The sequence below is a fragment of the Ammospiza caudacuta genome, chromosome 6 (assembly GCF_027887145.1).
Source record: "Ammospiza caudacuta isolate bAmmCau1 chromosome 6, bAmmCau1.pri, whole genome shotgun sequence".
Classification (NCBI taxonomy): domain Eukaryota; kingdom Metazoa; phylum Chordata; class Aves; order Passeriformes; family Passerellidae; genus Ammospiza; species Ammospiza caudacuta.
This window is the reverse complement of record NC_080598.1, coordinates 34,976,214-34,998,159: the sequence shown is the minus strand read 5'-3', so window position 1 is coordinate 34,998,159 and position 21,946 is coordinate 34,976,214. Positions and strand designations below refer to the sequence as shown.

Sequence of the window (21,946 nt, the reverse complement as noted above, 5' to 3'; positions counted from 1 at the left end):
TACATGTAATATTTTGGGTAGGTGGGAAAGTCACAAAACTTTGGAACAACAGTTTAGATGTGCCATAACGCATAACTTGAACCAAGACAATGCAAACCTATTTATAAACCTTCTGTGTGCTCCTATTAGAGCAATCCCAGGATGACTAGAAATATAATACTGAATCAGAATGGTTATTAGACTGATCATTAGTCTGGTTGTGTTAATCTACAGTTCACATTCTTCCAATTTTTACTCCTATATGCTGAAATGAAGGGGAAATCACAAAGTTGAAGGCAAAGAGTCAGATGCTTCACTTTTAGCATTAGAAATAATCTCTATGCTAAGGATAAATGTTAAGTTCTCCCCTTTTTCCTACAGGCTATATTCAGTCAGCATTGTAGTGCTACAGCACAGCTACCATGGTTTTGGTAAATGTAGCAGCGAACTCTGCAGCTCTTCTGGGGGGAACATACTGCACTTTACTACCACAAAGGGTGCAAAAAGCTATTAACTGTGCATCTGATGTGATCCACCACATCTCAAAGACTTAATATCATGGAAAATACACCAGCATATATACCAGGAGACCATCTAGGTAATGCGCTCTGACAGCAACCAGCAATATTTGACAGTGAAATATTTCCCCAATGTAAAGAAGAAGAACTTCTGGTGTTCTACAGTTTTAGTGGCAATACGCAGGTACTATGAATGTAGGGAGGGATTTGGGTTAATCACTCTTTTGAACATAAGATATCTACGTTTTTTCTACATCCTATTTTCTGTAACTAAAAGTTTTTCATCTGGGCTGCCACACAATTTTGCCAGGTAACTCTTGAACAAGGATCTCAGTAGCCCATGGAAAGCCAGTACAGACAACATACACTGCAGAAAGGAGTATTATTATGTCTTTTCCAGTGCATTGCTATTGCCAGCTACTATTTTGGAATTGTCTCAGTGAGAGGAATATTGCCCTGTTAAAAGCTGGGACAAAGACCCACACAGTATTTTCACATACAGCTATAATCCCCATTACAAACAAAACTGAAACACCTTGCTGTAGAGCAAGTTGTAGTATTGCAACAGCAAAACCACATAAATAGTGTTGATCCACAAGTTTGTCTCAAGTTGTAGTATTTCAGCTAAACAACAATAGGAGAAGACAGAAATGGATTGATATGAAATGGAGATTACTTCTTTAAGTGAGGATGCTTACAGCATACCTAACAAGTGATATCTGCTATTCCTCATCTCCTTTCATAAATGTTTTTAAAAAATGTAGAGAAGCAGCCTTAAAAATAATCTCAAACCTATGCACAATTTGATTACTGCTATTTGTCTTTTCAATATACAGATCCTATATAGCATACTGAGTCAGACAGATTTTCTGCTTGCTTCTTCTGCTCAGGAAATGAGTAATATTAATAGCGGTCTAACAAAAAACTTTATTACCAGATTCACCAGTGCTCAGAACATTGAAATATCTGGATTTGTTCTCTCCCACTGTACAAAAAGCTGAGTCTTAGGACAGGTGCAGCATGACAATGTTAACTTTCCCTGTGCATCATTTAACACCAACAGTACCCAAAATAATTAATTAGTTTTACGCTGTCTTGTCCTTAGACCATACTCAGAAGCAGTATGGATATAAATTTATCTGCAAAGGATAGACTTCATTCTCTTAAACAAATATGTATGGGAGATCCCCCTCCTGAAGTGTGGTGGCTGGCACATTATCAAATGCAAACTCAAACATCTGGATGCCAGATATTATCACTTGCTTGTTTTGCTCTGCTGCGTTCTCTACAGAATATGCTGTGAAGCTATGTACTTTGACTTGAGAGGATAATCCTGTGGATGCAGAAATCTCACACTATTTTAAAGGAAGATGCAATTTTTCTTGTGGTTACTCTTTTGTCTTCTCTACAATTTTGCATGCATCTGTATGCACAGGGCAGTTCATCTGAGAATTTCTCTACCTGCATTCTATAACTGCTACCTAAGGTAGACTAAGCAGTACATCACACATAGACCATACATTAATTTGTACATGACTTTACAACAAACATGGTCATAAAAGTTTGAAGTAAAAATTAGATTTTTTTTCATTTCTGACTTTCTTTTGCTTCAGACTTCTACATTCTGTGTTGTAAGTGGTCGAAGGCTATAAACTTTTCCCTGTTTTTCACGTACTGAATTATGCCATGGAAATTGGCATGAAAAAAGGGATGAGTGCTTAATCTGCAAGCTTTTAGAGGTAGCTCTTTGCAACTCCTCTTAAAAAAAAAAAAAAAAAAGTTGACATTCATGACCCAATGACCACATGCTTTTTTTGGTTAGGTGTTCTCATGCACCATTTAGCCTACTATGAATTTTTTCCATCCAGTGCATTGACTACAGCAGTCTTTAAATAATTTGTCTGCTGGGAGGTAGGACTGCCCACAGATTTAAATTACACAAAATACTATGAAATAAACAGACATTAAAAGAGAGACAAGCATAATTCTAATGTTGTTTTCAGAGTAATGTACATTTCTAAAGGTCCTCTCTACAGAACAATGTTTTCCCTGAGTTTTGTGAACTGGTTTTTCATCCTAGATAGTCTCTGAACACAGATTTTGCTGAGAATCAGTCAGACTGCCTTGTTAGTATATTTTTTAGAAGTTCTACTAATGGTATTCCCAAATCCTGATGGTAGCTCCTAGCTGTTTCCATAAGCAAGAGGCAGCATATCCTATTGCTCTCTTGAACAACACATGTGGTGACAGGCCAGTCATTTGCTACCTCAGACAAGAAAGGGCGATGAGTACTAAACTTTTCTTCAGTGACAGCATTTGTTTTGGTGTCTTTCTTCTACCAACACTCTAGTTTTCATTAAACTTCTAGAACTACATTAGCTGCATCTACAACTGCAAGTAGTATAGTCTTAAAATGGATGTGTAGACAGCAACAGTTCACACTATAGATGTTTCAGGGTGCTCTAACTATCTCTGATCTTATCCTGGGGAATTTAGAGACTGCTATACATGGAGACTGATGGCATGCCCCTAAAGCAAATCTTCTCATTTAATTTGATTGTGAAGCACGTTTGTGCACTCTGAGACTGCCATGCAATGCAAGCACAGCCAAGGGGACAACTGATACATGTGATTCAAAAGCGCACTGCTGCCTCAAGTTAAAAATGCTATTGGATATATACCTGGATATTTGGATCATTATGGTTTCTCAGAGTTGGTATAAATTGGCCAGAATATTTCAAAAGCTACACAAGTACAGTGAACAACTGAGAAAGATAGAGATGCTCTATTTTAGTAGAATGTCATGGCATGGAAAATAAAAAGAAAACCAGTCTCTAAAGATTTTTAAGAATATTACCCAGTTTTTGTAATAAAGCTTCTATCCTATCCCTGTGCTGCTGACACTTCTGCCAGCAAATTATTTAGACCTTTAGTAATAGTGGGTTTTTTCCATCTCATTCTGATACCTTTCACACAATACTGGCAGACACAAACTTATTCCTTCTTTTCCTTATTCCTCTGCATCCCAAGAGACATCTGTAAGCCCTTGTGCTTTTAAAGTGCTAGATGCTCAAAGGCTCTTTTGAAATTAATAATAATCAATGCCAGCAGCATCTCAACACCCTACCCAGTATTTGCATGTGATGGAGGGAAAACAATAGCAAAAAAGGAGACATCAACTTGAGTTGTTCCAGCAGTTGTTTTAAATGGTGAATATTTTCCTTTTCTTAATGTGAAAAAGAAATAAACAATATCCTTAAACAATATCTTTTTAAATCCAGAACATAAGCAGACTCTCAATCACCCCAGTGTTCTGAAAAATCTGTATTTCTCTACAGTTGTATTGGCAAACTCAAATAATTTCTACCAGTAATGGAATTTACAACTGACTAGCCCTATGCTTTGAAAAATGCCATCCAGTAATTCTCTTTCTGATTCTTACATGGTAACATCAGTTTGGGATGTACTTCTTATACTGTTAATGAAGCAAAATGTAAATATTAAAAAATACTGACTGCATGCTTGAAGCCTGAAAGATTTATGCATAAGCCCTCCATTTCATTCCTGTTGGTGGACGACTTGCTTTAGAAAAAGCAGGCAGCTGCAGGGGAGGAATATGGAAACACTGTACTGAAAGTGTTATGCTAACTCTAAAGGTACAGAAAGAGTTGTACCTAAATTTAATTCTAGTTTTTAGGTGAAACTTTTACATAAACTAGAATATATTGGAAGAATGATTCTTCTGGTAGTTTAGGAGACTATTCAATACACATACTGAGGGGTATGATAAAATATCGGAGGGCTATGATAAAGTATCCATGCACAATACATTAAGTGTGAGAAAAAGACTTACCTTGTTGAATATCCTTCATCTCCAAGTGCAAACTCGATATTAAAATTCCTACAGTTTGAGATCGCTTTCCATCCAGCAATTTGATAATCTAGAAAGGTGATGCAAAATGATCTGAGATCAAGGGAACACTCTAGAAAGGATTCAGCCACTTTTATAACAGAAGCTAATTTGCGAATTGACAATGAATTTTAAGAAATGAATTTTAAGACTGAATTCTCACCAGTTCTACCAAAGAACATCACCTCTTACTTGTAGGATGCTGTTACATAGGAAAAGAAAAAGGCGCATCAAATATTTATTCTGGAATATGCTTTCCCCCCACCTTTTTCTTTAAATGACAAATATGAACTATTAAAGACACTGAGTACACCACAAGTTCCTGAGTTTGTCTGGTAGTTTACATTTCAGTGTAAACAGGCTTATGTCTATTTTTTTTCAGCAAAGAATCAATTCCTGACCAAGAAGAATTGAAGAATTGTCTTTTTATGTCCTCTCAGCACTACTTCTGGAACACTGGGCACTACCCAAAGTATTTCTTTTGCTCATGTCTGAATGTGCTTATTCCACACTGTTGACACTCCACAGTGATTTCAGGATTTTTTTCACATTTGGGTACAGATATTTGAGAGTATAATATACTGACATTCAGACTGTAATACTTTCTGATGAGAGTTTAGGGGGAGAGGAAGAAAGGAGGAAGAGAAGCCTTTATGTTACTTTGGCTGGTTGAAATTACTTATAAAGAAAGGGATCAGTGTTGCTCAGATGTTACAAATGTAAAAAACTTATTTCCCACAATGTCTGGGATATTGGTATTTGTGATTTTGATTTATTTCATAAGAAAGATATGACAGGAGCACATCACAAAATGCAATACAGACACAAATTCTTCAAAAATACAAAATGTTCTGATCCAAGCAGATGGCTTACTTCATAGTGTTGATGTACAAGAACTATCAAAAATACTAACTCCTATGCAAAACTAAAACTAATAGCTATGTTTTTTCCAAAATTTATATTTTTAGTATTTGAATATTTAATCTATATTTCTCCAAATTTAATTTTATTATTTAAATTAAAGGTGGCACTTATATTTGGATATTTAATCATAGTAAGAACTTAAAACAATTATTATTCTTGATTGCTAGAATGCTTTTAGTGATACTCAAAGACAGTTAACTGACAAAATTTATATTAACTCATAAAAATGTTTCCTGTGTTTTATGTGATTTACAAATATTTGCCTATGAAAATACTTATTTAGATAGTAAACCTTCTGATTTTTATGAATTCTTACAATTATTTAGAGTACTGAAACTGGATAATATATGCACAAGTTGGAACAAATGCTCTCTTCAACAAAGAGCTGACAGATATTTTAGGTCCCTCTTGTAGGTACTCAATAATAAATTTATGTTAAAGTAGATACTGTATATTTTCTGCCAAAATTTGAAAAAATCTATGCTGAGATTTTTTTTCTGCCTATATGTACAGCACATATGATGGATATTAAGAAATTAATACTGTGGAAAGTGTTTTGTTCAAATGACAAAATATTCAGGCTCTTTACCTCGTGAGTACACAAGCAGACAAGATGATTTTGCTCCAAGTTACCTTAATTGAACGCTGTGGAAGCATCACATCCTGCTGACTGATTCTTCTGAGCAAATGTAAGTAACTGCCTGGTTTATCATGGTCATCTCTGAAGCTTTACATGAATTTGCTGAACTCCACAGCACATTAACTTCTTACAGGGATAATTACAGGTTTGAGCAGTATGCAATTTGTACAGCATTCACTGACCTCCAAGCTGACCTTGCTCAGGGCAAATTCATAGGTTGTCATAAACCCCATTAGACATGCCTAGTTTGAGGCAAAACCTTTCCAGACTACAGCTGTTGTAGACAACATGACATTTTAAATCATTCCACTGAAGTATTTGTAAGTGCTACTATATCCTCAAGATATGATCAAACTAGCCCACATCACTAAGCAAGACCTCCCCCCTAAACAATTTGTGAGAAAATCCTTAAAGAAAACCCTATATAATTTTAAAAGTTAAACCAGAGATTAATGATTTGAAACAGCAACTGACTGTATATTCACTTGCATTTTAGCCAAATGTACACATGGTCACAATTGCCAGGCATCAAGCTAGATGCAGACTACCTAAAGTAGCTTCAACCAAGTAACTGAAAGCTAATAATTAATTCATTAGAGAGCAAAAATGGAGGACCATGACGACAGAATAGCTTACATTAAGCATAAACCTACTTCAAACCCATAGTTACAATGCTAAGTATTGTACTGAAATTTTGTCATAGATTTTTAGAATCAATGTGGAACTTGAAAGATTTTGCAGTTAAAATATATAATCAGTAGTAAAACAGAGAATTAATTTTCAAAGACACTAACTTTGTCCCAAATGATGGTTATTCTGTCACTAAGGGGGAATTACATACGTGTGTGAATTCCAAATAGAAAGGAGACACAAAAAAATCAACACTTTTTCAGTTCAGTAAAAACATAAGGCAAATAAAAGGAAAGTTTGTAAAGACTGTGTTGAACTATTTAGTCTATGCTTTTAAAAGACAAATCACTGTTCACCTCTCAGCATATTGGGACTTGCTTGTAGCTGGCAGTGACAGGTAAGCAGCTACAAGCCAGCTGATGCTGCTGTGCCAGCTGGTGGGGTTTGCCAGCTGCCTGTTGCTTCTCCAGACTACAAATGCATTGTTGTAATGGATGCAGCATCTTCTGGCTCAGTGACAAAATTGTGACTGCTGGTGATAATTCCTTTATTTCACTGATCCATAGCATTACTTGATTTTGCTGTTTTTCCCCTATTTTTTAATGTTAAGTTAGCTCATTTGCTGTACACAAGTGTCGCATCTACATCTTTCAAATCTTTATAATCTAATTAAAAAGTGAAGATATACCAAAGCTTGAATACACTAATAAATTATTCTGTCATTCCCATTAGAAGGTGTTCCTCTAATGTAGCCAGAAATTTATTTCATTAAATATTGTACAGCAGACTTTACTGTTCTGTCAAACTGCAATGCCTACATTCTGACCAGGACACTTACTGGTGCTGAAATCTGAAGAGATTCAGTTTACTTTAGTGATTAAAAGTTAAATCCTTCCTCCTGGTGGTGCATGGATTCCTTCCATAATATTTAAATTTATTGAGAAAAGCCATAAGCTAAAAAGCTGTCCTGCACATTACAGCATTTCCCTCCATTCCCACTCACCAACTTTTACAGCAAATCAACAGCCTGGACCCATGTTTGGATTGCTGAAACTCTGTGCAAACACAGGAAGAATATTCTGCACAAGAAGCCAAAGTATGTCCCTCAAACCATTCTGCATAAACAATCCAAGAGTTACCAATGAAATTTCAGAAGCTTAAGACTAGACATTATCTCTTATATTCCTACTCAAGGGAGAGCCAAATTTAACTATGTTTTCCTTAATGTGGGTGAACCATAGCTTTATATTTTTTAAAGCCTATTTACAATTTTATTAGCTTGAAAACACCACTACTTTTAGCCTTTTTCTAAAGTACACACAAATGGCAATATATCAGGTTCAAATAGGAGGTGTGAATGAGCTAGTAAGAAACATTTCTCAATGTCTTTACTCCTATCAGAACTGCAAAAATTAGACAAACCACAAAGTAGATGTTCACCCTGTGGATAATTTCTATATTCAACATGACTTCAGGGCTTTGTGATAAACAAGGAATGCCATTATTTTTCTCAGAACAGAATATAAAAAGAAAGTGAGAGTGCCTCGGATGAACATGCACTAGCATTTTAGTACTTCTGCTTAAGTTTGAACACTGTTTATTATCTTATGCAGACAGCTGAAGACAGTCATTGTGTTTCACCCCTGCAAAGCTTCCAACATTTTCTGCAATATCTGCCCTTCTTGCGGAAACACAAAATTTATTAATTGTAATTCCTCATTTAGTTAGATGGACAAAAAACTTGCTGACAGGCATATCCCTTTCAGTTAAAAAAATGCAATTCACTCAAAATATTGACACTCTTCGTAAATGAGAACACATGTTAATAATTATGTGAAGTCTGTTAGAGATAATAGACAACAGAAAAGCCATTATCTTTAATGTCCTCCTGCGTCTTTGAAATTATAATCATTGCACTAAAGGGCCAAAAATGATTGATGGACTTTCATTTGGAGCATACACCTGACACAAATTACTTGACATTTGCTCTTCTTTTTTTTTTGTAAGATGAAGACAGAGTGGCATCACAAATACCCAACTATCCTGTTTCTTGAAAAAGTATAGAAAATACTTGAGTTTTTGAGGATAAATTACTAACAAGTGCTCAAATATATTAGAAAAACTAACATAACGTCAAAATATGTGCTAAATCTAGCAATAGAGCTACAAAATACACATGGAAAAAATCGCAGCAAATACATCTTTTTTAAATATCTCTTTTTCAAGATTTCAGAATATTAGGTTAATATATAATGAATACGTCTTTGATTTATTTGATTCATATTCAGGAGCTAAGGGACTTTTGTTTTCCTCCAATAATTTGAACTTTTCCTGCTGCAGATTCAACCATTTCAGAAATATAAAATAACTATGAAATAAATCCCACTCCTTCTGTATATTATTTATCTACCTAGAGTCCCTGGGAACATCAGCAATCATCTCCATTTCATGGACATCAACTCCAAACATTTACTGCATTACATTACTTCATATAAGATTATAATGCATCTAGTCTTAATTAAAAAACATTTTTATGGGAGAATAATTATATTTTTAATGTTTATATATCTTGCATAGTATTTTGTTCTAATACTGGGACATAACTAATATATTCATCTAGCCAGTAAATTCTCCCAACCAGAAAAAACCATAATATCAAAGCCTCAGAATACTAATTTTTATCATTATCTACATAATACATAGAACATTAAATAAAATATTGCATACTTGCAGAGAAAATAAATGCAAGAACAAGAGTTTCCTGCATTATTTCAGAGGGTGTACAATTGGAAAAAAACCTTAAAGTTCTTCCAAAGGTGCTACATTTTCCAAAGGGCTTCAAGATCAAAGAAGCACGAGCAGCCAGAGCCAGTTTGCAGAGCTTCTAAGCCCAGATAAACATTACAATAAAAAAATTCCAGTCTTATGTATATATATTTGTGTACTAGAAAGGTACACCTGACCTTTGCTTAGCCTATATGGGATTTACATTGTATCACCATCAAGTGAATGAACTATATTTTTCCAAAATAAATTATTATATTTCTAAAAATAAGTAAAATGACCTTTTATGCAGTCCTTTAAGTTGTATTACCATTGCTGCTAAGATTCCTAATTTCCATTCCTTTCTTCCCCCACACACTTATCAGAAGCCTCTAGAAATCAGTGTAACCCAATAAGCCATTTCTATCTGGCATGAATGCAACAAATTTGGGAATCATCAAAGTATTTTTGAAAAAAGTATAGCCAGTTGTTTCAACCCATATGACAATGGGCAGAAGGTGAACTTTATGTCTTTTAATTGATTAACAGAATGAAGATGTTGAAAAGGCACTCGAAATGTCATTCTGCCCAACAAGACAACATTTCTGCACTTCAAGATAGTTATCAATTATATGTGTACCACTCCAAACAAACTTTCCTAAAGATCTGCAAATACAGAAACACAATTTCCCTAGCCAAAATTTTTCTGCATTCCTTCGGCATCCTTGCTCTTAGAAAGCTTTTCATAATTTTTCTTTGCAGCAGCTGCATGCACTTGATTACACTTATACTGTGTGTCCCAATCAACCTTCTCCTTTCTAGACTAAACAATCATAATAATTTGATTCTTTCCTTAGAGACTACTTCACTTTTCATTATTCTCCCTCTTCTTGACTCTTTACAGTTAGCAAATTTTTAATGAAGGGTTGTAGTGCCTAAATGTAGATACAGATCTTAACTGAGACATGGCTGAGTAGCATCTTGCAAGCAATACTTCTTGATCTATCAGAGTTATGCTTTGCATTTTTAGTATTACCATGATTTGACAATTCATATTCGTCTTGTGAGCCACTATAATGCCAAGACTCTTTCTGCTGAACTATTACTAGTCAGTTAGTCAGCTGTACCCCATCTTCTTTTTTAGGTAGCTGAATATTCTTAATCGTGTTAACCTTGTGGTTAATTGCGTTAGCTTTGTGCTTATCTTTGTCTGTAAGATGAGATCTCAGACATATGAAAGCCTTGTGAAGGATCTATTTCAGTACATTTGAAGCCTCTCACAAATAGGTGGTGGCTGCAGAGCTAGCATTTTGCTATTCAAGAAATAAGTGAAAATACAAAGTAACTACAACCAGCAGAGAAGTCCACAGAGTCCCCAGTGTATTCTTCTATTTTGACAGTGAGTATATATATGCATGAACAGAAATATTATTGATGATATATTGAAATATTATTGATATATTATAAATATTCATTCTACGAAACATTTTATTATACTGTAATTATATAATATATATGACTATAAATATATATGTATATATTCATATATATACTCAGAAGTTTCCTTTCTGAGCATAACTTGCTAAATGGTACTGGAAAATAGACCAGCCATTCCATTTATCTTAATCACAGAATCAATCAGGTTGAAAAAGATTTCTGACATCCAACCTATGACTGAACGCCACCACGTCAACCAGACCACAGCACTGAGTGCCACAGTCAGTGCTTCCTTAAATACCTCCAGGGATGGTGACTGCCACCTCCCTGAAGAGTCCATTCCTAAGGCTAATCACCCTTTCTGTGAAGAAATTCCTCCATGTCCAACCTAAATCTCCCTGGTGCAGCTTATATAGGACATTTAGACATTTCTGGCTGAAAATGGCAGGTGTCTATCAGCTGTAAGTAAAAGAAAGCAGAGCATACAGTGAATTTTTTAATCTGTGTTGCCATACAGTGTCTACTACTGGGAAAATGGGTAAGAGCAGAACTGAAATTTCTATAGGCTTTCCACAGAAGCATTTATTTCACAGCCTAAGCACACAGATTATTCCAACTGGTTTCACAAAACTAATAATTCTGAGAATAAACTGAGTAATATTGTTTTATTTGGAATTGCAAAAGAGTTAAATGAGAAACAATTACCCTCTAATTAAAAAGATAAAATCTTAATTCCAATTGAAAAAGGAACTTGAGTGTGAGGCACTGATGTAACTCTCATTTAAGGAGCAAAGTATTGAACAATCATATTTTAATAAGCTGACCTGCACCATCTATTGGTCTGTCATTTCCCTCAAAACCAAAGAAGCTGAACTTAGTTTGTGTAAGATGCTATGAAATAAGGCATAGTTTGTGCAGAGAAGAGGGTTAGTGCAGGGAGTGGGTCAGTCTTACCAGGTATCACTAAATAAAACAGCTTAACTATTTCAAACACAAACTACAGCTTCACTACTGTACCTATAACTTGCTCTGAAGGCCTTTTTAGTGAACATGAAAAAGGAATTTATAAGTAAGTACATAACGACATGGTGTCAACTACATCTATATGGTGAGCCTCATATAAGATTTGTGTTTCTTAATGTCTGTAGAAAGCATCTTTTACCAGACTATACAATTTCCTATAATGTGACACGAGTACCATTTTTAAGATCAGACAAGCAGAAATTTATGTACTGAAGCAAAGAAAAAATTCCTGCTAAAACCATAGTAGATATAATTGTTAGGAAAAAGGCAAGAAACGTTGAGAGCCAAAAGAAGCATAAGAAATCAGAAATGAAACCAGTCAAACTGACAATTTTATATTGATCTACAGGAGTTCTCTGTTATTATCTACTAATAAATCCTCCTAAGTAAATGAAGTAAATAAAATGCCTCTCTACTACTGTAACATTTGCAGCCCACCAAGATTGACCCACTGGACATATCTGGGATTTCAGAGAGACAAAGAAAAACACAGGACCATCTAAGAGGCCCAACTGTCTGTAAAAACATTCAGCTGCTACTATGAGTCATTTAACTGAGAAAGGTGAAAAGATAGGATACAAGATAAGAAAATGCTTCTGTACTCAATGAACATTTTCTTTGAATTCTAAAAGTGGATTTATTTTTAATTTTTAATTTGACCCAATGATGGAATTTCACACTACTGACCATGACTTTGGTAAATTCTCACAGAAAATCCTACAGTTCCCATGGTTCGTAACACCATTACATTCCCATCGGTTTTGAAAACTAAAGACATAGTAATATATGTAATTTTGAATTTATTTCTAAGAGGGTTTACTTTTGTAGTTTCCACAGTACTTTAAAGGAACTTTTTAATTTCTTTAATTTCAGTAAAATACCCATTGTATTAAAATATCTTATTGCCTCTAATACCAAAGCAGAATAATTAAAACGTTGATAGAAATAAAAAGGATGTCTTGGTATGAGAATACACTGGTTGCTCATGAGAAATAATGCATATTATTATAACAATATGTTCTGTAAGTACTACCCAATTCAATTTTGGATAAGCCAAGAGAGATCACTAAAAAATCATGCTGCTCAAACAAGTAAGTTAGTTTGCAAAGCAGCAAGGAAAGAGAAAAGCATAATTTCATCTTTCAGTATACAGGCCTAATTCTGTGCCTGGTTTGCTGTCACCCCCTTGGAAAAGTAGATATACTCCCATAATTACTGAGATTTTGAAATACAAAGGCAACTACTTATGCATATTAATTCCCCATTAAATTACAGTGATTAAATACTTCAAAGTTCTTTAGAAACCTGTATTTCCTATTACATAATTCTTTCTGAAAAAAGGTAAATTAATGAAATGTAAAAATAAATATTAGAAAGAAGGCATAAGATATGTGAACTAATTGAATTTATGGATACAGCTGCTGCTACATATCACATTCATTTCAAGCATTTGCCAAGTAAAATATATAAAAATATTTTTCACAGAGATGTTCATGCCCAGCGTCAGTCTAATATTTGAAAGACTGTAACTATTATTTCTTTGGTGTGCATTTACAAATGCCAGCATGTCCCCATCCAGGCCCCATTTTATATTATTTACCTTTTGCATCGCATGAATTTGAGTTCTATAAATTCTACAGCCTTACTGATACTTCTCATTAGCTGTTACATTAAGACACAATACACGGAATTTATGATGAAAGATGTTCTGAAAGATCTGAAAGCCCCAACATGTATACATATTTCACGCTCTATGAATTATAAAATTGAAGGTAGCAAGCACAGCTCACATGCAAAGTGCCCTCTTGTGGTTCCCAGCAGGTCAACTCAAAGAAATTTAAAACACAAATGTTTCAGTAGTTTCTGATGTATAATCACACTGGTTTAGGAAAATAGTATTGATTATTACTCAGTCTAGAATTTTTCTGGCAGTAAATACTACTAATGGCATTTGTTTTTCCCATCTGCATGTCCCAATTGGCAAGTGCCAGCTGCCTCTCTAATGGATCATGTCTAAATGCTATGGCAATGCCACAGCTACTGCACGTAGCTTTGGCCATCAAAGACATGATTGTCCTTCCCCTTCCTGACACAACTCCTTAGCTATATTGAAAAAAATTTGGCATTCCTTATTTAAAATTTTGCTTTAAATTTCATTTTTCTAACAAAATTAATCTCAGTGGAAGAGAGGTTTGCTGGAGTAACTAAAGACAGGCATTAATTATACATCAGCTCAAGGGCAAATAATGGCCAAAATACTGTAACTTTCAGATACTAATTAGAACTTTAATTCTATTCTCCTGTACAGTATTTTTCTACCTCATTAGGATGGGGAACTTTCATTAGCAAAGGTAAAAGATTTTCCAAGGTAAATAATAGCCCTGCATTCTCAAGCAAAAGATTTGAGATTGAATCAGCAATCCATAGTTTTATTTCTTGCTCATTCACAAAAAATCCAAAAATTAAAAAGGAGTTTTCTCAAAATGAAAGACTAAACAGTACCACACACACACAAAAAAAAAAAAAAAAAAAAAAAAAAAAAAAAAAGACAAAGAAACAATAAATACCTTTTTGGCCTTGGTTTTTTTTTCATAAGTCTCTGATAATGGTTTTCTTTTTTCCTGAGTGATGTCTTTGGAGAATAAATATTCAAACTCAGTAGTGTCAAGTATATCAGGTTCTTCCAGTGATTCCCATAATGTTGGCATAGCAGTTTTCCTATAAAGGGAGGTAATAATAAAATTTCAAAACCTTATGAGAAACGATAATAGATCTAACCATAATAGATGAAAATCCATGATAGATTTAAACTCAAAGCAACACACAGAGCATTCCTTTCCTATACCTTGCTCTTGTAAGGAGTTAAAAGTTTTCCTATGAGTTTTAGTTATTAGTTTGAGCTACTTAGTCCATGCCTGCTAGACTATGCATCATTCGCATAGCACCGTTCTTGGTGCAACAATGGCAACTTGTGCAAATACATGTCAAGAGATTTCTGCCACTTCAACTAGGATTAGAAGTACTCCAATGTCAGCTTTTTTGAGAAATTCCCAGTAATCTATCTAGACCTATAAAAATAAACAATATCAACAAATAGTGAACAAACTTTATTCAAGCATATTTTAAGTGTGTTTGGGGAAATTTGTATAGGACCTGATTTACTTCATGTTATCCATAGATGTTGTATGCTCATATTTATCCTTGTTGTAGTTCAGAGAAACTAGAGTAATTGTGCGGCTTATATTTTGGGAGACTAGCCAGTATTCTTCTCCATTCAACCAACTGCAAATTTTAAATGTGGATTATCTTTCTTTTTTTGCCTTCCAAGACCAGATTTAGTTTTGGATCAGCTGGGAGCTTGTTTACACAATCCTCCAGTTTTATCTGGAATAGGGGAAAATAATATGTAGTGCTACAAACACTGCACATCAATTCTTAAAGGGCCTTGTTTCAAAATATTCAATTTCAGGAAAATATGTGGGACAAAACTTCTGAGTGTTCTTGTCTGTTTATCAGTAGAAGGTGGGACCACATCTTCCAGCAGATGTCACTAAAAGGCAGTGAAATTATTTGCAATTAAAAAAAAGTGAAGAAAACCACTACAAAATACAAATGGCTGGTTTCACTAAACATAGATGTAATATGCAACAAAACTGAATACCTACCAATTCAAAAGGAGCCAATTTTTTTACTTAAATTCAGGATTTATTTTCTACTTAATGCTCAACTGTCTACTGTCATGAACGTATAAGGAACTTTTCATTTTTTTTTTATTAACATCTGCTGACGCAGCATATTCTATGTCACAGGACATGCTTAGAGCTCCACAGCTTCATGCTTCCTGATATTAGTTTTCGTCCCTGCACCAGGACAGTTGTGCTAGCAATACTGAAGAATGAAGGATTCTTTCTGGCTCTGCAAACAGAAGTCCGGGACAGGTTCTGATCTGAGCAGCAAATCCTTGAAGAAATTTCCAGTTCTAATACAGACCAGGAAAATGCTGGACCATTACATCTGGTAACTAGCAGTTCATCAGAATGCTATGAATTATCCCTTACCTTGCAAAAACTTGGTGAACCAGCACTGTCTCAGAAAGAAAACTTTTATTTAATTGATTCAATGGGAAGAATTTCAATAAAGTTTATTTATGGACTAACTATTTATACACTATGAAACAATTATGCCAAAGAAATACTGGGAAAGTAAAAACGAAATGTTCAAGATTCCTGCTCCAAAATATTTCAATTCTAAAAAATTTCAATTCTTTTTAATTCTGAAAAACTAAGACTATACAACTGACATTTCAGTAATTTCTTTGTTCTTGTCAGATATTTTATATAAAATATTGACATCTTACAATGTTTTATTACACCAGAATAATGGTACTTTCTCATCAAAATAAATTCAGAGCTGTAAAGTAAAATAAAAGTCATATTTAAATTCACTTAATTGCTATGAAGTTATTTACTTCAAACGTGTTTAAATATAATAGAAAAACCTGAAAATAAAATATTATAATACTAAAAAATTTAAATAAATACATAATTTATAAAAATCATTGTTACAGAATAAATTATAATAATTTCTAAAAATTAACATTATATTAATAATATAATGTAACAATAATAATATAATAATAAGTAACATACTGTGTGTATATACTGTATAGCACATATTATGATGCATTATGGCTATAGTAATATAATTTAGCTTATTAAAATCTTTAAATTTAGCATCTTGGTAACTGCTGCTAGGCTAACAATGTTGAACACAGATAATAATGGTTTGAACTTTAAGATCCCAATAATAATGTAATTTCATTATCTGCATTAATACGGGACCTGAATTAAGGAACAACTCTTCATTAAAATAAAAGTCTGTGTCACTTAAGCATCCCCCAAAAATCCTTTTTGATCCATGCCTCCTAATGAGCTCTGTATTACAGTAATAAACACAGGAAGGAAAGTCAGTATCAGTCAAATCCAAAAAGAGCAGCTGCGTAACTGTGGCAGTAAGGTCCTAATGCTGTTTCAGAAAGTGTGACTGGGAGAACTGCTTTTCTCCTGTCAGCTAAATAAACAGGTAGCATAAAAAAAGATGGTAGGATAATTTCAAACAAACCTGGCCAAAAATTGTTTATTTATGCCTGTTCACAAAATGACCCCTTCCAAACTAATTGACAAAACAGTGTATTTTGTAGTAGACCAGCCTCTGCAGGGCCCCATCCAATCTGGGCTTGAACACTTTCAGGAAAGAGGAATCTGCAGCTCCTCTTGGAAACCTTTCAGTGCCTCTCCACTCCCACAGTAAAGAATTTCTTCCTTATACTCTACCCAAATCTACCTCCTCTAATCACAGATTTTACTGATACTGGGAGTTGCCCCAGCTCAGTACAAGATCTTGCACTTGGACTTGTTTGCAGTCCCACTACTCAAGCATATCAGGGTCCCTCTGGATGGCATCCCTCCCTCAAACACATCTGGGATTCTATCCCTGCACTACATCACAGTAAGGGGGATATTCTTTTCAAAATTTTATATCTATTTTTTTAAAAGCTGTAGAGGTCTCTATCAGTACTGAGACTTGTCCATAATGGACACTTCATGCTGCAGGTAGCTTAGCTGCATATATTTACACACATGCTTTATTCTTCCTGCTCTGACAGAATTATGCACAGAGGTTAGGTTCCAGTTTAACTGTTTCCAGTTTCTAGAACTGGAATCACAGAGGAGGACACAATATAGTTCTCTGGAGAATGGATCACAAAGTGACTGGAAAACAAAAACGAAACTAAATTCTCATCTGACCAAACTTTAACATTTCAATTCTACTGCAAACACAGACTTAATTTTAAGAAAATAAAAAAAATCTTTCTAATCTCTTGGCTACCCTTTTATGCTTTAGTGCTAAATCTGGGAAGCACTCTGTCACTATAGTTATCCATTCAGCGCTTGAATTATTAGGAGAAAAAGCCAAAATAAAACATGCTTTTGTTATGATGCAAAAAGTTTTCATTTATAATACATACAATTTTAATTTAAATATGATATTTTAGAACAACTTATTTTTTCAGACTTCTAGAACTGATTCAGGTTTTTTTCTAGAATTATGTAAATTCCCTGTCTCTACACTGACCTGTAAGCAGCAGCTCAAGTCCAAGTAAGTATATTTTACCTGTTATCTTGCAATTGTATTCGTGTCCAGTACAAAGGCTTCATGGGACGGCCAGGTTCAATGGCAGGTTTTCGAGGACCTTGGTTTGAAGATAAAGTGCTATTAAAAAACAACCCAGGCCCAGGAGGTGGAGGGGGTGGAGGTAACCCAGATCCAGGCAGTGGAGGAGGAACAGGAGGTCCCAGCCCCGGAAGCGGTGGGGGTGGCGGTGGTGGTGGTGCTTGAAAATTCCTACAGCCTTCAGAAAGTGGAGGTGGCAGCGGTGGACCCAATCCAAACTGAGATGTCAGTGAAGCTGGACCCATTGGCAAAGGTGGTGGTGGAGGAACTACAGCAGACAGTGAAGAATCAGGAAGGGGAGGAGGTGGTGGTGGTGGAGGCAGCATTTGTTTTGGTTGACAAGACAAGACACTTTCTGATGACTGTACATTGTAATTGTCCTTATTTTCACTTTGGGCAGATATACTATGTGTCAAAGAAGAAATATTAAGCTTTTTGGGTACTATGTGGTTATTTTTCACAGCTCTGTTTTCTTCTTCACTAGGCTTTATAAAAGTTTCTCTGTCAGTCTGTATACATACATTTCGGTATGCCTTTGGTGGGTTATCATCTTCAGTAGAAACACCAATATCCTTTGCTTTTTCATTTCTTCTGTTTAATTTATTATCAAGTTCATTCTTCAGATGTGCAATGGTTTCCTCAAGCTGAGCAGTTGAGACAGCATGTTCTCCACGAATATGGAATACCCTGAGTTCAAACTGAGACTGCAGAGCAACAATAAAAAAACATCGTTAGTGCAAATATTTTTTTAAGTGTTTATTTCGTAGTTTGTTAAAAATCTTCACATTTGAGCTATGTTCTTAATCAAAGTGGGAAATACTTCTCTTTCCCAGTTCTAAATGGTTCTATTGCAAGCTATCATATAACTGGACAATTACTAATCTTTAAAGAAATGTAAGCAGGATGTCTTTCAACAAAATATATTTTGTAAGGAAAAATCCAGAACATCAATTTGGGCAAATTTTAAGTTGTACCTTATCTTTAAGCAGACTTACCAGTTTTTAATTGAATGCAATAATTAATGGTATATTAGAAAAAAGGTAGCTTTTTCAAACATTATTCTATTTAATGACATGAGTTTATTGCTTATTTCATTTCATATATATGTTATATAAACATATATAGAGAGATAACATGTTAGGAAGTAAAAAATAGATTAAACACAACAGAGATTGAAATTCATTCAAGATAAAACATTAAATAAAACAATATCTTAATCTATTTAAGTGTTATCATCAATAAAATTCACAGAGGTACACATAAATTCTTGAAGTTTATCTCTGCAATTAGATTAAAATTTCATTTCTTCTAGATATATTTTAATCTACAATTCAGGAAAATAAACATTAGAACCAAGAGAATAAAGACAATTTCACTGGATAACTAAGTAAGTAAGGAAAAAAACCCACTTTTCTTACTATATATGAGAAAGATACAAAACATTTGGCACAGAAATACCTCCTTTAAAAAATCCAATACAATCCAATACTGCTATTTCAGGTTATCAGGTCCCTACAAGTTATTTTCTGTTATGCCATGATACAATCAGACAGCTGATATTACCATGATTCTTTGCAAGGCAATGACTCCTGAAAGAGAGTTTTCATGGTTCTTCCAGGATCCCTCTACAAAAGGGAAGCCAACCTCATAACAGAAACAGCTAATAAACTGTGATTTTCCCAAATTCCTACACGCACAGGAATTTACACTTAAAATTCCCATGAAGTGCTTGTCAGAAGTGGCAACACAGAACTCCCTATTTACCATTCCAACTTGAGTATTAGGGCAGAGCTACTAGTTTACAGCATTAAGTAATGTGCATCCAAGTCACATAGCTGTAGCTCAACATGGAAAATATAATGTAATAGTTGTGGGTTTATATTGTGAAATGAAGTTTGACTAGATATGCAAACAAGATACGCATACTTACAGGAGTATGATCAGTTTGGATTCTAATCAATTTTGTAGGACAAAATCCAAAGTAAACAATCTGAACACACTGGGTATAAAATGCTCCTTTACACTGGCAAGTGTAAAGGTGGGAAATCAAGTTTGAAGTCTTACAGAGAGAATCAAACAGATCTGCATTGGAAACAACCCAATTTTGGTTAGTTTTATAGATGACTCACAACAAATATTATAACAATAAATTTACTTAGCTTTCTTCCTTTTCCTACTATTAATCTATTGGCACTCATCTTTATTATTAGTTCAATTCAACTATCACAAGATTTTCTGCCATTTGAATTGCTCCAAAGAAATTGCCTTTCTTTTTAAACTTGGCATACTGATCCATAAATGAGGTAATGAAATAAGTTTGCCTTAAGGAATTTAACTGGAGTTTTTTTATCATAGTGCTTTGCTCCTATTGGACATCAAACCCTGCCTCACAGAACAATCTACTTTGAACGTTAAAGATTTTCCCAGCAGTAAATCTGAAGCCACCTTAAAAACACAATGTAAAAGAAGCACAGTATCTAACAAAACTATTTATTACATTTAAATGGGCATAAAAGCAACTGTGTTAGTATTATAAGCATCTCCAAATACAGATCTCCAGTTTTAATTTACAATACAAAATTGGTAGTTTAAAGTCAAAATGATATTTGAGGTGAAAGAATGAAAAGCAAGAAAAAGCATAAAACTTGCATGTTTTCAGAATTATTTTCTGTAACTTGAAAAAACCCTATAAACAAGAATTAAAGCTAAAAACACTAAGCATTAGTAATAACAAAAAATAAGTAATATTTCTATTTAGTAATAAGAAACAAATTTTATTTTAATTACTTTTCATCTCAAAGTAAGTCTTCTTCACCAAAGTAAGATTACCTTATATAGCTATGATAATACTTTTAACAAGTGTCAAGCATATGAATATTCATATGTGCTATTTTATATATACATGCATAAATAATACATACATATTCTTAATAAAGGCATGCTTCCTGGAAAATATTTCTTAAAATGAGATAAAATGCTCTAAAGTCATATGATAAATCGAATGGAGAGCAAACATCATCAAAATGTAGTAGTTGGTCACAACTATCTTAGGCAAGATGAAATGTAGAACTATTTCAGCAGGAAGTAAGGTATTTGATGGAGGGAAGTTATGGGAGGAAGGCTGGAGGAGCAGAAGATAATAGAAAGCAGCTGAAACTAAAGCTTATATACATGAATGAACATTATTTCTGAAGAAGGGTAGAGGATTTTGAATCCTATCAAAGAAAATTTCTGTAAAATTGCTGTTTAAAATGAAAGCAAGACTACAAAGAACAATGTGGGAGATGTTCATCAGTAAGCTTTAGATATATTTCTTTTCATTTGAAAACTGCATTTGCCACTTTGCTGACTGGTATAGGAGCCTGGTTGCTTGCTTCCCAGCAGCACTCATTTGAGAAATTTGGATTGTATAGCTACATTCAATACCAAATAAGCTATTGCAAGGAACGTATTTCTATTCCCCTGACCATTTCATTTTCTTGCAGCAATAATCTGCTTTTACAGAGAGTATCAAATTAAGCCCTCAAGCCCTGGTCTATTGAGGTTCTCTGGCTTTCCATTGTATCAGTGACTCTTGCCAGTCAGCCATTGACATATTACTCTCTCTCCTGTACACACACACAGAATTGATACAGCTGCCTAAATTTCCATGAAAGTAGATATATATTTTTCCCAGGTTACTTCTACAAATACCATATTTGAAGCATGAATGTTTCAATAAAGCCTTATTACTATTTTTTTTCATACTGCTAGTTTAAAAGAAAAAGCTCTAATGTGCTGAAATCAGATTTCAATCATCAATTTGAAAGTACCTTGTGAGTATCATAAGTCTAATTCACACAGCAATGTGCTACTGAAAAAAGTTTCCTTACTTTGGCACAATCTTTC

At 34.3% G+C, this 21,946-nt stretch overlaps 1 protein-coding gene across 1 annotated transcript in view; it reads right to left on the bottom strand.

Moving 5' to 3' along the window:
- The window catches only part of FMN1 (formin 1), a 123,010-nt gene that overhangs the window by 65,552 nt on the left and 35,512 nt on the right, over positions 1 to 21,946 (bottom strand). The window contains exons 4-6 of the mRNA XM_058807673.1: positions 17,999 to 18,762; positions 14,392 to 14,542; positions 4,351 to 4,438 (exon numbers count right to left, since the gene is read on the bottom strand). Coding sequence (XP_058663656.1) covers positions 4,351 to 4,438; positions 14,392 to 14,542; positions 17,999 to 18,762 — 1,003 coding nt within the window. The remainder of the gene's footprint in view (positions 1 to 4,350; positions 4,439 to 14,391; positions 14,543 to 17,998; positions 18,763 to 21,946) is intronic.